This window comes from Phyllopteryx taeniolatus, unplaced genomic scaffold (assembly GCF_024500385.1).
Source record: "Phyllopteryx taeniolatus isolate TA_2022b unplaced genomic scaffold, UOR_Ptae_1.2 contig_94, whole genome shotgun sequence".
Classification (NCBI taxonomy): domain Eukaryota; kingdom Metazoa; phylum Chordata; class Actinopteri; order Syngnathiformes; family Syngnathidae; genus Phyllopteryx; species Phyllopteryx taeniolatus.
The window spans coordinates 35,612-52,773 of NW_026903932.1; the positions used below are offsets into that span (position 1 = coordinate 35,612).

General features: G+C 47.0%; 1 protein-coding gene and 1 long non-coding RNA gene across 2 annotated transcripts; both read right to left on the reverse strand.

Annotated features, from left to right (window-relative positions):
* Positions 1 to 3,088: 3,088 nt before the first annotated feature.
* On the reverse strand, positions 3,089 to 6,285 carry LOC133474072 (uncharacterized). Its single transcript, XR_009787343.1, has 2 exons — positions 5,880 to 6,285; positions 3,089 to 4,007 (listed from the first exon to the last, which is right to left on the reverse strand). It is a non-coding gene; the product is annotated as an uncharacterized LOC133474072 (long non-coding RNA).
* A 5,418-nt stretch (positions 6,286 to 11,703) lies between these two features.
* On the reverse strand, positions 11,704 to 15,833 carry LOC133474071 (oocyte zinc finger protein XlCOF20-like). The gene is made up of 2 exons (XM_061765425.1): positions 15,391 to 15,833; positions 11,704 to 14,522 (listed from the first exon to the last, which is right to left on the reverse strand). The coding sequence occupies exons 1-2, from the start codon at positions 15,512 to 15,514 to the stop codon at positions 13,357 to 13,359; spliced, it is 1,290 nt and encodes a 429-aa protein (XP_061621409.1). The 5' UTR covers positions 15,515 to 15,833; the 3' UTR covers positions 11,704 to 13,356.
* Positions 15,834 to 17,162: the final 1,329 nt, after the last annotated feature.

The window sequence follows — 17,162 nt, forward strand, 5'->3', positions numbered from 1 at the left end:
GTGCTTTGGGGCTGTTTTTTCTGCTGCAGGAACTGGGCAACTCGTCCGCATAGAGGGTAAGATGGCAGCTGCCGAATATAGAGAAATTCTTCAAGAGAACTTGCTCCAGTGCTCTGGAACTCAGACTAGGACGTCAATTTACCTTCCAACACGACAATGAGCCAAGATAACAAAGGAGCGGCCTGCCAATGTCGTAGAGTGGCCCAGCCAGAGCCCGGACTCCAATCGAACATCTCGAGAAAAAACGAAAAATGTCTGTCCACCGACGCTGCCCATCCAATCTGACTGAAATTGAGAGGACCTGCAGAGAAGAATGGGAGATGTTTTTACTTTGTCATTATGGGATATTTCATCACGCAGCCCTATGGGGGGCACAAGCCAGTGCAACCTGTAGACTGGTCCCAAGCCCGGATAAATGCAGAGGGTTGTGTCAGGAAGGGCATCCGACTTCAAACTTTGCACCTCCCCGTGGACCGTGATGTTCGCAGATGTCATTGTGATCTGCAGTGAAAGCAGGGAGCGGGCGGAGGAACAGTTCGAAAGACGGAGGCATGCACTGGAAAGCGGAGGAATGAAGATTGGCCGCAGTAAGACAGAATCTATGTGCATGAATGAGAGGGGTGGTGGGGGGAGAGTGAGGCTACAGGGAGAAGAGATGGCAAGGGTGGAGGACTTGAGATACTTGGGGTCGACCGTCCAGAGCAATGGGGAGTGAAGAAACGGGTCCAAGCGGGTTGGAACGGGTGGAGGAAGGTGGCAGGTGTGCTATGTGACAGAAGAGTCTCTGCTAGGATGGAGGGCAAAGTGTAGAAGACAGTGGTGAGGCCGGCCATGATGGTACAGCAATTGTTTCTTTTAATACTTTGATTTTTGATTTTTAGCATAAACCTACCAGTATGTTGTGTGAAGTATTTTAGAGAAAAAAGCTTGTTATATATATATATATATATATATATATATTTTTTTTTTTTAAGTTTAGTAGTACGATTAGGAACACTGACAAGCTTTCACCGTTAATATATAATGTGTCGGATAACAGAGCAATCATGGAAACTGTTCCAAATTGCTGATGAATTGATGAATTTCCTTTCAGGTTTTTGAACCGCATAACCAAAGCCCTCCCAAGCACGAACCGGAAGATGACAGGTACAGTGGGTACGGAAAGTATTCAGACCCCCTTACATTTTTCACTCTTTTTTTTTTTTATATTGCAACCATTTCCTAAAACCCATCCATCCATCCATTTTCCGTCGCGCTTCTCCTCACGCGGGTCGCGGGCGTGCTGGAGCCTATCCCAGCTGTCATCGGGCAGTAGGCGGGGTACACCCTGAACTGGTTGCCAGCCAATCGCAGGGCACATCCAAACATTCGCACTCACAGTCACAGTCACGCCTACGGGCAATTTAGAGTGTCCAATGAATGCATGTTTTTGGGATGTGGGAGGAAAGCGGAGTACCCGGAGAAAAGCCACGCAGGCACGGGGAGAACATGCAAACTCCACACAGGCGGGGCCGGGGATTGAACCCGGGTCCTCAGAACTGTGAGGCTGACGCTCTAACCGGTCGTCCACCGTGCCGCATTTGCTAAACCCATTTAAGTTATTGTTTTTCCTCATGAATGTACACACAGCAGCCCATATTGAAAGAAAAACTGAAATATCACACAGCCAGCCGTAAGTATTGAGACCCTTTGCTCGGTATTTAGTTGAAGCCCCCTTTTGAGCGAATACAGCCATGAGTCTTTTTGGGAATGATGCCACACACCAGGATTTGGGGATCGTCTGCCGTTCCTCTTTCCATATCCTCTCCAGTTCTGTCAGGTTGGATGGTGAACGTTGGTGGGCTGCCATTTTCAGGTCTTTCCAGAGATGCTCAATTGGGTTTATGTCAGGGCTCTGGCTGGGCCATTCAAAAACAGTCACAGAGTTGTTCTGAAGCCACTCCTTCGGTATTTTAGCTGTGTGCTTAGGGTCATTGGCTTTTTTGAAGGTGAACCGACAATAAATAAATAAGTAAAATTCTTCACGCAGAAAAACTTATTTACACCGCTCAAGTAACATGTTGATGTCCAAATTTAAAATTAAAATTGCCTCATTTCTTTTGCTTTTTTGTTCTGCCCTCCAACTGGAGCCAGGCCCATCGGCACCTGCTTCGAGCTGTGCCACATGAATAGCATCCTCCTCTTTAAGCACTCTCATTCTGGAAAAGAATTGGCTCAAATCTTTGCCTGTTTCACTTCATTTTTCACTATTACCAACTTCAAAGGCTAATCCCAAATGCATCCTCCAGGAAAATATGATCTACAATATTTTATTGGCTATTTCTGAATTTGAAGTTTGTTGTGTTGTGAAATCATCCTTAACATCGCTCTGTCGCTTAATACATTTAACATTAACATCCGTAAACTAATTCGATAATTGTCGTTACGTTTGCTAATCAATACAAGATGTACTGGCGGATCAGCTCTCGTCACCGATGTTACGTGTGCTTCGCGGTTCCGCCGGGACCGCGACCAGGGCCACGACCCGCAGCACCTCAACGCGAAAATACAAAAGACAAGTGCAACAAATACGACACTGGCTGATCTGATGAGCAAAAATGTCGCTTAAACGGAAGAGTAGCAATAGAGGATGTCCGCTCCGGAGGGGGTGAGAGTAGCCAAATATTCTACTCAAGGAGGAGTACTATTACTTGACAATAACGTGACTCGAGTAAAAGTAAAAAGTCATCCTCCAAAAAATTACTTAAGGGTCAAAAATACAGAGAAATTATTACTCAAGTACGGAGTAAATAGTAACTTTTTTTTTTTTTTTTTTTTAAACCACAGCATGAACATCAATTCAAAAAAACAAAAATTACAAAATAAAATCTGAATGTGCAAATTCTTATCTTGCTGTCTGAATGTGTGTGTATGCACAGTCAAAACTCTGCAATTTACTGCACGGTGTTTTCTCAAGTTAGAAGTGAGCTGAAATCTCCACGTTTGGGTAGACGGTGCCAGACAAATACTACAATAGACGAAAGCTGGTGAACATGAACGGAACAGAGGATAGGACCCAAAAATGCACGACTCCAAAACAAATGGACAGTTTCCAAAAAGAGAGGTTTAATAGACGGGCATAGGTCGGTACACAGGCAGGCAATCCAAGAGAGGCAACGGTATCCAAAAACACGAGGCAAAGTCTATCATCGGAACAGGGTCGAGTCTTACTGTGAGTCTGTGACGTGGAAACAAGGAATGCCGGAACGCGACGACAAGGTACAACCAACTGGCGACGAGAGGGAACGAGACACGAGGTTCAATGCAAGGGGTCATTAGGGTGAACGAGGCACAGGTGGTGAAGATCCTCACAGGAGCAGGTGTGTGTGAAACAGGGGGAAGACAAAAACCCAAACACACACCCATGACAGTACCCCCCCCCCCTTAACGGCCGGCCCCAGACGGCCCCTGGATGCGCAATGTGGAAGTCCCGAATGAGCGAGTCATCCATGATAAACGCAGACGTGCCACCCATGAACGTTCCTCAGGCCCGTAACCCTCCCAGTCCACCAGATATTAAAACCCCCTCCCCCGCCGACGAGACGACAACAGCCGCTTCACAGAGAAGACAGGGCCCCATCCAGAAACCGGGGGGGAGGAGGGGGCCTGGAAGGCGGGACCAGAGGGGACTCCCGGGCTGGCTTGAGCAGGCTGACGTGAAAAGCAGGGTGGACCCGCATCGACGTTGGGAGCCTAAGCTTCACCGTGACAGGGTTGATGATCTTTGTGATGGGGAAGGGCCCAATGAACCTGGGAGCGAGCTTCTTGGACTCCACCCGGAGTGGAATATGTTTGGTCAAGAGCCAAACTCGCTGACCCACTTTGTAGTTCGGGGGCCGGTGTCCTCCGACGGTCAGCAGCGGCTTTGTAGGACCGTCACTGGCGCAGCAGCATCTGGCGGGCTCGCTCCCAGGTCCTCCTGCAGCGTCTCACCACGGTCAATGCCGCTGGAACTGTGGACTCTGGGGCTATGGCAGGAAACAGAGATGGTTGGTAACCATGCACAACGTGAAAAGGCGATAGACCGGTGGATGCAGAGGGGAGAGAATTGTGAGAGAACTCGACCCAAACCAGTTTCTGAGACCAGGATTGTGGCTCCTGTGAAGCGAGACATCGGAGCACGCAAGGACGTTGACGAGAGGGCTTGTTAGCAGCGCATACCTGGCAAGCATTGACGTCATCGATAAGCTCCCTCCTAACATTAGGCCACCAAAAGCGCTGTTCGACCACTGATTGCGTTTCGGCAATGCCTGGGTGACATCCAGTACGGTTCGTGTGAGCCCAGTGGATGACCCTTCCCCTTAAGGTCGGAACCACATAAAGCCTGTTCTCAGGGCAATCTTCAGGGCTAAGAGTGTTTTCAGAGCCTCTTTAACCGCAGTTTCGACGTCCCAAACAAAAGCAGAAATGAAACATGACTTGGGCAAAATAGTCTTAGGGTCGGACAAAGAATGCTCTTCGCGGAAAATACGGGACAAGGCATCTGGCTTACCATTTTTAGAACCAGGTCGGTAGGATAACGGGAAATTAAATCTAGTGAAGAACAGAGCCCATCTGGCTTGCCTCACATTTTGTCTTTTCGCAGATTTAATATACTCAAGGTTCTTGTGATCTGGCCATACTAAAAACGGAGTCTGCGCCCCCTCACGCGTCCTCGGCTAGCTTGTCGTCACATACGGTATTATGCAGAGCGGACTCGCTGCGTGAGACTCACTTGTTGAGATGAACCTATATTTTAAGTAGGACTTGTGTTTTCTATTAAAAGAAGCTTTCTTTTTCTTTGAGGTCGTACGGCCTTATTTTGAATAACTTATCACATGACCGACGTGCAGCGTAGCGGTGCTTCGTTCGCAAATGTTTCGTTCCAAAGAATGAATCTTTTCAGCGAACGTAAGGAAGTGAATCAGTTCATGAAATGATTGGATCTTTGCACTGGGAGCAGAAACGGAACCGCTGCAGCGTTCTGTGCACACTTGCCCAATGGGACGCACAGCTGTTGCGCCGGAGAAGATGTCCATTTTCAAAATAAAGCGCGAAACGCAATACAACGGAAATTATATGAATTGGTCATTCTTTCTATGCGGGCCAGTAAGAAATGCCTCACGGACCGGTACTGGTCCGCGGACCGGGAGTTGGGAGTCACTGCTCTACACTACAACGTGGAGTATTGATATTTATAAAAACTCATTGTTTCTAAATAAGCAGCTGACCAATCAAACGTAGCGCACATGCTGATAACGTTTTGGCTCCAATGCCACAAGCTTTTATGTACCGTTGAAAGAGACATGCTGGGAATGGCAAACTCCACCACGGTAAGAGCCAGCTGCGCATGCCGATGGGGGGCCTGGGGGCCTACGTTCAACTCTTGCTTCCATTTTGAATGACTTAACCTTGAAGTTTTCGAACTTTGGTTGAGTGGAGAACTGGTTTCAATTTCAGAGATGCTACAAAGCAATAAATATTCAATATATTCTCTTTGTCTTTCCGTGAGTAGCCAAGGATAAGCTCAACAATAAATCCATTGATAGGCGAAATTGTGAATGGCATTCGATACCTTTGTTGATACTAATTTGTATGACCTTTTTTTCAACTTTTTCACATTTGCTGTTGTTGACTTGCCAATAAATCTTCTGCCAATAAATTGTACATACAAATAACCATGATACACAACATTGAAGTCTCAACATGAGAATTGCCTTCCCCGTGCCATGTGTGTTTGTCCTTTGGTGTCTTGCAGGCATTAGTGAATATCTTTGTTCTGAGTCCTGTCACATCAAAGAGGAACTGAAGGACGAAGAGGTCCACCGCATCAAACAAGAAGAGGAGGTGGAGGCTATTACCTTGTTTTCATCGACTGGCGTCCTTTTGAAGAGTGGAGATGAAGTTCAACGTGAGGAGAACACAACAGAGGGGCGGAGCCTCCGAGCAGCAGCAGCTCAAGTCGACACATGAGAACAGAAGGTGACGGAGAAGACCCCTGTGGAGGATCCCAAGCAGACGGCCTCTTAGCGCCACGATCAGATAGTGACGACATGACGTCACACTCTCCTGAAACGGAAGATGATGGAGAAATGACGTGTCACGCTACCGTCAAACAATGGAAATGTTCTCAGTGTGGGCAAACCTTTCCTTATGAGAGACATTTGAAATTGGACATGTGAGAATGCGCACTGGTGAGAAGCATTTCGCCTGTTCAGATTGTAGTAAAAGATTCTCGAGCAAGGAACAGTTGAGAAGTCATGTAAGAACCCACACCGGGGAGAAACCTTTCGCCTGCTCAGATTGCGCTCGACGAGTCACGCACAAGGGAAAGTACACACACGAGCCCACACCTTTTGCCTGTTCGGTTTGTGGTCAAAGGTTCTTGAAAAGACACTCAAGAACCCACACTGGTCAGAAACCCTTTGCCTGCGCCACTTGCTGTCCAAGAGTCTCTTGTAAGGATGGGGCTAAGACACACAAGAATGGAGGTGATCAAGAAGGTTTCAATGTAAACGTTAGGTGAGGTTTATTCGATGAGCTTTCATTCACAGAATCATTGCAGAAAACCAACAAAGGATGAAGCCAAGCGAAAAGGCGTTAGGCGAAGCCGTGGCTTATTATGCCTGCGCCGAGCTTTACAAGACCAAAAAAAAAAAAAGCCTGCAAAGCACCAACACACATTTCAACTTTTTACAGAGTCAAATTCAATTAAAAAGAACGCATTTTACCTCGGATGTCCCGGAACTCGCACGATGCAATTTCATTTGGTTATACCTGCCTCATATATTTTTGCAGTACTTTGGTTTAAAAGATACTTTTAAAACTTGAAGCGAAGCACACATTTTCAGGTAACCGTCGTAGTCGTTCCGTAAAGTAACAGCTCCAACAGAGACGCGTCCGTTTTATGTCGGTCCTCTTTGGGAATAGCGCTTCCCCTCAGACCATAAGTCTTCATTTTTAACCAGCTTTGAAATACTATGGCAAAGTAAATGCTTGCGTACTTTGAACATTAGTTCTGAGGTTTTGAATTGTACATGTACTTCAATTGAGGAAGCATTTGTTGCCTCTGTGTGTTCAGATTGATTATGATTCTTAAAAAATAGGCCAAGTATTGGTTTTGTATGTGTTGGCCCATATCTCAACACAAGGGTCTCGGGCGTGCCGGTCGCCTGCCATATGGAAACAAACAACCATTGGCACTCACATTCACACCTACGGGCAATTTAGAGTCTTCAATCAACCAAGCACGCGTGTTTTGGGGCTGTGGGAGGAAATCCGAGGAAGCAGAGCAATCCCACCCAGGCGCGGGGACAACTTGCAAACTCCACACAGGCGAGGCCGGAGTGGAACACGAGTGGAGTCCTCAGAACCGTGAGGCAGATGTGCCGCAAGAACATATCTTGATGAAATGTAGTTTGCAGAAGCCCCTTTTACCGAGGATTTCATTCAATCTAGGAGGGGAAACTACGGGGTAACATACAGGCGGACCCTACGACAAAAAGAAAAGAACGCTCATGGTAAATGAAAAGGGAAGATAGGACATTGTGTGTTGCTGGACTAAAATTGAGCGCGAATAGGTCGCGACCTCTTCCTGCCTTTTTCGTCGAGTCGTGGGTCACTCGGAGAGCTCGCGCTCGGCTGGAAGCTTTTGTCGGCAACTTGTCTGATCGCCTGGCGGCGACCGAGTCGAGGCTCTGAAGCGGAGTCTTCTTCGCGTTGGCCTGAACCGCGTGATTCGAACAAAGGAAAAGGGGAGAAGGGATGCTAACCCTCAGCGTGAAGAACCAAAAACCAAAGGGGAGGCAGGGGTCAAAGGTTAAATACCCAGGAAGTGTTGTCTCAGAAATGGGAGAAACTGAAGACGATGCTCATTGACTTGAATTTCAGTCTGCAATTTAGCCATAACAATGGTGTAAAAAGCACATATTAATAGAAAATACTCCCAACTTACTCATAGATCAAGCGGATAGAATGATTGCTTCAACTTTAGTCTTGGCAGGTCAACTGCTTATTGTTCAATCCAACCTTTCGTACCGTTTGGCTTCAAATCAAGGCGAACAGTTCTCAAAGTCGCCTTGATTTGAAGCCAAACCTGCAAGCTGAAACAATGACACAGACCTCAAGGCCTACATTTGGACGATTTCTGCAGAGTTCATCAAACATCAAACATCAAACATTTATCTTCAGTTCAAGAAACTTCCAATGAGAATCCGCAGGTTAGCAGTAACTCTCAAACGTCACCCGTGTCCGAGCAATAGTTCCCAGCGGGCGTTCGCGGGGCGTCTTGCGTGCATGTTTTCAAATTAAACAAATAGTTACTTGCTGTATTTGAGTTCCTGGAAAAGGCGGTGATTAAACATAAGTCAAAGTCCAGGAGTAAGGACGCAATCTATGGCATATCCAACTAATAAATCCATCGTTGTCGATCTGTGCCAGGATTTGAGACATTTATTAGCACTGTAAGTAAACCTGCAGCGTGTGACTCAGTTGATCTAGTGAATATTAATGTATAGACTTCACACCCATTTGTATTTAGCATTTTATGCCGATCGGCCGAAATGTCACAATTGGGCTCCGCGAAAGACAACTCTGTGTCGCCGTGTGCACAGGACATTTTTGAATCCAAAGGCGAGTTTATTTTTAGCCTTGTCGCGTGTCTTTTGACATAGTACAGTAAATATCTGATGACCAACGAAGTTATTTATTAAAAATGTCGGCGGTGTGGAACAGACAACACATAATGCCCCGGATCAGACGACAAGACAAATTGGCTCTTTGGCGACCGCAATCAAATCTTGTACCGCCGCATCCCCGTTTTTTACGATCATCGGGCTTCGTCTTGTCAGCTCAAATGCGACCGGATACACTCGTTGCCGTGGCGACGACAACAAGAATGGAGTATATGATATGATATTATATATATATATATGTTATTATTATTGTATTATAAGGACAAAATGGGGGAAATGTGTGTTGGTTGTCACCGGTGTTCAGTTAATTATAGTAAGTTAGCACCGGTTATTCCTGTCATGTTGTCATGTTGGTTTGACCTGACTGGTTAGAAAGCGCGACCTGACCAGAGCAGCCATTTCCAACCTTTAGGGTAGCCAAGGAACATATTTGACAATTGAAAAATCTCACGCCACACCAACAAACAGAAATGTCACAAAAAGTGGAGACATGAGTGACTGTATTGACTTCCTGCCATCGAATAGAAGAGCATTCATTTGTTCTGTCTGCCACGGTGCCTCGCTGGCATAAATAGAGGAACAAAGATCCATTCTTGATTGTAAATATCATTTCATTTGAGTATATACAGTAAAGGAACAGGTCATTTAAATAGATATTCCTCCATCTTGTGATCGGATCGGTGATGGGATATCGTTTTGTTTTTTTCAAACTCACCGATCGGTGATCGGCCCCAAAAATCCTAATCGCGTAAAGCCCATTCATTTATTGTGACATAATTAATAATGACAGGAAACTGCCACTCACCGGAGAGAGATGGACAGGTGCTCCGCAGCTGAGATGGAGCGCCTGCAGTTTAGTAGTTTGAAGGGAAATCCTTGGACCGATTCCAGCCAACGGGTCGTCAAACTGGGTACAGGTCAGCCTCATGTAGCGCTGGAAGCTGCAGCCATCCAGAAGCAGCTCCTGGAGAAGGCGGCGAAATTCACCAAGTTGCGTGCGCCTCTGGAGATCACTGCTTGATGGAGCCAACAGAACCACATCAGCCACCAAACCGGACCCCCTCTACGCCTCCGCTGCGCCCAGAAATTCTGTCCGTAAAAGATATGAACAGAATCGGTGACAAGGGGCAGCCTTGGCGGAGTCCAACCCTCACCGGAAACGAGTCCGACTTGCTGCCGGCAATCCGGACCCAATTCTGACACCGGTCGTATAGGTTGTTCGGTACCCCATACTCCCGAAGCACCCCTCACAGGACTTCCAGACAGCTGAGGAGTGTGATCCCCCTGTAGTTGAAACATACCCTCCGTTCCCCCTTCTAAAAAAAAGGGCCACCACCATGTTCCCGATGTCCACGCCATGTTGCAGAGGCGTGACAACCAGGACAGCACGACAACATCCAGAGCCTTTAGGCACTCTGGGCGAATCTCATCCACCCCCGGGGCCTTGCCACCGAGGAGCTTTTTAACCACCTCGGTGACAGCAAACCCAGAGATAGGAGAGTCCGCCTCAGGGAACCCAGACTCTGCTTCCTCATGGGAAGGCGTGTCGGTGGAATTGAGGAGGTCTTTGAAGTATTCTCCCCACAGACACACGTCCCGAGTCGAGGTCAGCAGCGCCCCGTCCCCACTATACACAGTGTTGATGGTGCACTGGTTTCACCTCCTGAGACGCCGGATGGTGGACCAGAATTTCCTCGAAGCCATCCAGAGGTCTTTCTCCATGGCTTCACCGAACTCCTCCCATGCCAGAGTTGTTGCTTCAGCGACCATCAAAGCTGCATTCCGTTTGGCCAGTCGGTACCCATCAGCTGCCTCAGGAGTCCCACAGGGCAAAAAGGCCCGATAGAACTCCTTCTTCAGCTTGACGGCATCCCTCACCGTTGGTCTCCACCAACGGGTTTGGGGATTGCCGCCACGACAGGCACCGACCACCTTACGGCCACAGCTCCGGTCGGCCGGCTCAGCAATGGAGGCGCGGAACGCTGTCCACTCGGACTCAATATCCCTCGCCTCCCCCGAGACGTGGGTGAAGTTCTGCTGGAGGTGGGAGTTGAAACTCCAGTCCGACAGGGTATTCTGCCAGACGGTCCCTGCAGACCCTCACGATACGTTTGGGCCTCCCAGGTCGGACTGGCATCTTTCCCACCATCGGAGCCAACTCACCACCAGGTGGTGATCGGTTGACAGCGCCGTCCCTCTCTTCACCCGGGTGTCCAAGACATGCGGCCGCAAGCCAGATGACACGACCACCAAGTTCATCATCCAACAGTGACCAAGGGTGTCCTGGTGCAAAGAGCACATGTGGGCACCCTTATTCTTGAACATGGTATCCGTTAAGGTCAATCTGTGACGAGCACAGAAGTCCAATAACAGAACACCGCTCGGGTCCTCCCAATCACGCCCTTCCAGGTCTCACTGTCATTGCCCACGTGAGCATTGAAGTCCCCCAGCAGAACGATGGAGTCCCCAGCGGGAGCGCTCTCCAGCACCCCCTCCAAGGACTCCAAAAAGGCTGGGCACTCTGAACTGCTGTTTGGTGCATAGGCACAAACAACAGTCAGGACCCGTCCCCCCCACCCAAAGGCGGAGGGAGGCTACCCTCTCATCCATCGGGGAGAACCCCAACATACAGGCCCGGAGCCGGGGGGGGGGCAATAAGTATACCCACACCCGCTCGCCACGTCTCGCCGTGGGCTTCAACTCCAGAGCGGAAGAGAGTCCAACCAGAGCCCAAGCAGTGTGTGCAGGCGAGCCCGACTATATCTAACCGGAACTTCTCGACCTCACACGCCAGGTCCCTGCCTTCGGCCACCGCACAGCTCACGATGCACCTGAGCCCTATGGCCCCTCCCACAGGTGGTGAGACCACTGGAAGAGCCGAAATAACCTTTCAAAAATAGAGTTCGAATAATCAATGGCTGCGTTATTAAGTCTGTTAACATCGACAACACTGCACTCATTACTCTTCAAAGAAAGGGCACGTTTGTCTATGCTCAGAAAAAGATCTTTTAATGAACAGAATTTAGCAAAGGCAAGGCTACAATTAATAAAAGTAAAAATACAATTCCCGAAAAGGAACAAATCATACAAATGAAAATAAAACTCACAGAAAGGAACTGGGTGTGAAACATTTACTCACTTACAAATGAGATGAAGCGTTCCAAGCCAGCCCGTTGAGATGAAAACCAAACCAGTCCAAAAACATCAGTTCAAGGAGAACATTCAGTTACATTCAAAGACTGTCCAAGAGCGGACATCCAAAGTACAATCGAAACGGAAAGAAAATTCTATTACAATGGGGGGGGGGGGGGGGGGGGGGGGAAGACTATTTGACTGAGCAGATCGAACATTCGTAAAATCTTCCAATTATGAATTGACACAGATGTGCTGTGCTTAATGCTAAACTCCTATTTCATTCTCAGTCAAATATTCCATTTGTATTTTGAGCTCCTTTTCTAAATCATCCTGCGTCTTACACAAAAACAGGTCCGAGAGTAAGCAGTGAGGCCTCAAGAGCTCGACTTTGGGAGAGCAAGAGCCTTTGAACTTGTATAGCAGAGGTGTGCCTTGCCAGGGGGTCTTTAAGTCCCCCTTCATCTGGCTTACGGGAACATTTGGAGTCATTTTAAGGACAAGTCATATGATGGCACTTCCCCCAAATGGGTTGAGACTCCTCATCGATGGTCTCCTCTTTCCAGCAAAAGCTCGCCTGGTGTCACTTCGAGATAAACGGTTCCTCTCAGGACAACTTCATCCGTTTTGTCCTCATTTAAAGTCAAAGGTTCTCACGGGAACGCTCTCATCTGATCGCCCTAATAAAGCATCTTACTTCATCAACATTATTCAAATCACATCTTTCATCAAATAGCTAACATTTCATTGTCATTCCCATGTGTACGATAAAAGGTCCTAACCGCTTCATCGACCATCACACACGTCATTGCACGGGCGCAGATGATTGTGGGCTTCGATCACTTCAGTTACCAAAATCCAAAAATATAGGAAAGAAGCGGCTACAGCTTATATAGGTTTGCAAATTAGCATCGAGCGAGCAAATCACGAAGACCGCATGGTGACACTTGAGTGACCTCCACTCTAGCGCCATCTCATGGCTATAAAATGTTTTACCACCGGCCGGTGTCTGTATTATTGCAAAGACACTCGGAGTTAATTATAGTCAGAATTTCCTCAACGTGCATCCGATTAACAATCCAATCGAATTCTCTATTGTCAACTATTCCTTTCCTTTCATCCATGACATGACACACTTGTCAGGCCTTTCATCAACCCGACTCCCAATTGCCTCTCTTACGCCGACACACGCGTTTCTGTGGAAAATGTAAACGGCTGTGACGGGCTGACATGTCCAAAATGTGGGCGGGACAAAAAAGAAAAGAAAAGAAAAGAAAAGAAAAGAAAAGACAAAATGGGTGTACCCGAGTCCGTTTTGGAGGGCTTTTTTTCTGCAGACATTTATGAGTCCGGCGCTATGGAATAAGGGGCCCATCTTCTCACAAGTAAGTAGTCCCTTTAAAGTATTTGAGCACCGGAGCCTTTTTGAAAATATATGGACAACAAGAAGACACGAAAGTTGGTCAACGGCATACACGAATGTGGATTTTTATAAAAGTCAGCAAGATAGTAGCTACTTGTTTTTCTTAACATTGCCATTTGCATTCAAAGCTTCTTGATCGCCGCTGCTGCTCTCACCGGCACACTTGTGCGTCTTAACCTGATACTTGTAAGAGAATCTTTGGCCACAAACGTCGCAGGAAAGAGGCTTCTCACCAGTGTGGGTTCTCGAGTGCAGTTTTACGTTGTCCTTCTTCGAGAATCGTTGACCGCACACTGAGCAGGAAAAGGGTTTCTCACCGGTGTGGGTTCTCGTGTGTAATTTTAAGCTTTCCTTCACGGAGAATCTTTGGCCACAAACCGAACAGGCAAAAGGTTTCTCACCGGTGTGTCGTCTTGTGTGTATTGTCAAGTTTCCCTTTTGAGAGAATCTTTGACCACAAACCGTGCAAGCAAAAGGTTTGTCACCAGTGTGATTTCTTGTGTGTAATTTTAAGCTTTCCCTCACGGAGAATCTTTGACTACAAACTGAGCAGCAAAAGGGTTTCTCACCAGTGTGGCTTCTTCTCGTGTGTAATTTCAAGCTTTCCTTCACAGAGAATCTTTGACCACAAACGGAGCACGCGAAAGGTTTCTCACCGGTGTGTGTTCTCGCGTGTATGATTAAATTCCCCTTTTGAGAGTATCTTTGACCGCAAACCGAGCAAGCGAAAGGTTTCTCACCGGTGTGTGTTCTTGTGTGATTCCGTAAGTGTCCTTTCTGAGTGAATCTTTGACCGCAAAATGAGCAGGCAATTGTTTTCTCTCCGGTGTGTATGTTCATGTGCTGTTTGAAATAGCTCTTGGAAGCAAAACTTTTCATGCATTGAGAACATTTCCAGCGTTTGTTGTCAGTGTGACATGTCATATCACCTTCCGACTGTTCATCATCCCCATCCTCATCCTCATCCTCATCCTCCTCATCATCACCGTCTGCCGGCGATCCTCCGCAGTGGTCTTCTCCATCACCTTCTGTTGTCATGTGTTGACTTGAGCTGCTGCTGCTTGGAGGCTCCGCCCCTTTGCTCTCCTCACTTTGACCTTCATCTTCGCTCTTCAAAAGGACACCCGTCGATGGAACCTTGATGATTTCCTCCTGCTCTTCCTCTTTAATGTGTTGAACCTCTTCGTCCTCCTCTTCCTCTTTGATGCGAGTGGACACTGACGGCTGCCGCTCAGGATGAAGACTTTCACTGATGTCTGCAAGACAAAAGACAAACAGATGGGTCAAATCTCATTTGTTTACAATATTTACAACCTCCTTGCTCCTCAATCCCGTTGACACGCTCGCGCCTTCGACCAGAAATCCCACCGAGGAGACGACGAGAACAACAGAGGCGCGACTAACTCGCGGGCTCGCGAACGTAAACAACTTTCCCTGAAGCGTCTCCGTCGCACGGGCCGCGGCTGCGGTGCGTTGGGCAGCCCCGAGACTGGCGTGTCGCTCCGTGTGCCCGCCGCCGGTGCGGGGTACGGCTGTCCGGCTCGCCGCTGCCTCGCTCCTTGCGTGGGCGCACGCGGCCGAGACCACGTAGCCCAAATAAGACAAAACACAAACTTGAGGGAAGATACATTTTTGGGTTGTAGGCTAGCAAACTGCACGTTGTAGTTGTATAAATGGGATGTTATGACTACTACTAAGTGCTTCAAGACTTGCTGTGAATGGAACCAATAGTTCTGCTGTCTCCCAGCAAACCTGAAGGAGAAGGTTCGTGACCTCAAGCGGAAAAACTTTTGCAGCAGGACCATGATGCTAAACACACCAGCAAGTCTAACCTAACCTCTGAATGGCTGAAGAAAAACTAAATCGAAGACTTTGGAGTGGCCTAGTCAAAGTCCTGACTCAATACAAGTTATTGCAAATTGATTGCAATTGTCGCTGCCGCTCAGGATGCCCCGAGCACTTATTAGGCTGAGGGGAGGGGGCAATCACTTTTGCCACACCAGGCCATGGAGGTTTGGATTTTTTTAATAAACCGTCAACGCTGCACGAGGTTCCGTTTGGCAAAGTTCATTGAAATATAAACCCAATGGAAAGCAGTTCGTAGCGCGACAAGTGAGGTCAAACCTGCTGCTGGAAAACCAACACGAGGCTCCTCGCGAACGGCGTCCACAAGTCGACGACGTGGCTCGTCCTCCTCTTTCGTTCCGCAAAGTTCCTTCTCGTCCTTTGCGGTCGTTCTCGCGCACATGTTTGTACGGGAACCACGACTCTTTCACACGCGAGCTCCAATTTGCGACGTGTTGCGAAACTAGCGCGTCTCTTTGTTAGCGGCTAGCGAGCGAAGCTAACTAGGCCGAGAAGCTTCGACGTGCGCCACAAAAGACGAGTTCATCCGCTGTCAGCAAAGAAAAGTCGCGGCCGTGACCCGGTTCTTCTCTTCAATGATTCGGCCGGATGAAAAGTTGCACAATGTATTCGAAAGCCAGAGTCAAACACTGAGCTCGGTGACGGTTCAGCGCTGGGCTTTCCCGCACGTGGCTCAAAAGCGTCCGGAAGAAAAAGAGAGCACGGAACCTTGATTCCGCTCGCTTCACGGCCAAAGCTGCTTCCTGCCGTGACGTCATGCAAGTCTGCTCCTTGAAGGAAAATCCTTGGATTTCTTTCCCCTTTAAGATTTAACGAGCTTGTGCTGTTCACTTTATTGAATCTTTAACATTCAAATCTCAGGCCTGTTAAAAAAAAATGTAGTAATTCATGTGATCCCACTAACGTAATATCCTAGTAACATATAAAAGTGAATTCCTCCAACACAAAATGTGCTAAAAAATAACAAAATAAATGAAATAGCAGTACAGTATAACTATCGGGTCTTTTCGGGCTTATGATTGTTTAATATGGATGGTTTTGGAATGTGGGAGGCCTGGAGCACCCACAATACAAATCCAAAACCTTAGAACCGTGAGGCAGTTGTGCTAACTGCAGATATCAATGGATGGCTGGATGGATTTAAAGACATTTGAAACAAGTGCTTATTAGTTACATGAGGAAACCTGTTTTCGATCAGTCCCAGAAAGCAATACCTTAGATGGATAGAGAGAGAGAGAGGTAGAGAGAGAGAGAAAAAAAAAAAAAAAAGAAACAGGATCCTGATAAAATTTTATATTTAGAGACAGGGATAACCGAACACGGCTTTAATGGTTGGTTAAATACACAAAAAATAGCCGCGTTGCAGGAATCAAATTAGATAAAAAATAAAAGACAAGCCACCGTTAAACGTGGGAAAGGCTGTTGTCTGCAGCCTTGGAGCTTATCACAAAAATAGAAGATAAAAAAGAATGTGATGAGCTGCAGTAATACAGAGCATGCGTACCAAACCCACGCACATTGTTAAATTCATTAAGACCAGACGCTACTGTGTTTACAGTAGTGGACATTAATGCATTAATGCATTAATGCATTCTTTTCAGTACCAATAGAAAATAACAGTCAATTTTGGTTTGCATTCACATTTGAGAAAAAAAAAAATATATATATACATTTACTAGATTACCGCAAGGTTACTGTGAAAGTCTAACTAATTATTCACAAGTTATGACAACACGCATGTCTTCTGGCATCTACAGATGAAGACACATGCAAAGATTCATTGACCTTACTGCATCATCTAACAGAAGAGGGACATAAAGTTAACAAAAATAAATTGCAATGATGTAAAAGACAAGTTAAATATCTAGGCCATAATTTAAGTATAGGAGGAAAGACTATATTAGAAGACAGGAGAGCTATAGTCTTAAAAAATCCTAAACCACAGACGAAGAAACATAAATCATTTTTAGGTCTGACAAATTATTGTACAGCATGGATTCCAAACTATGCAGAAATTGTTGCACCATTGT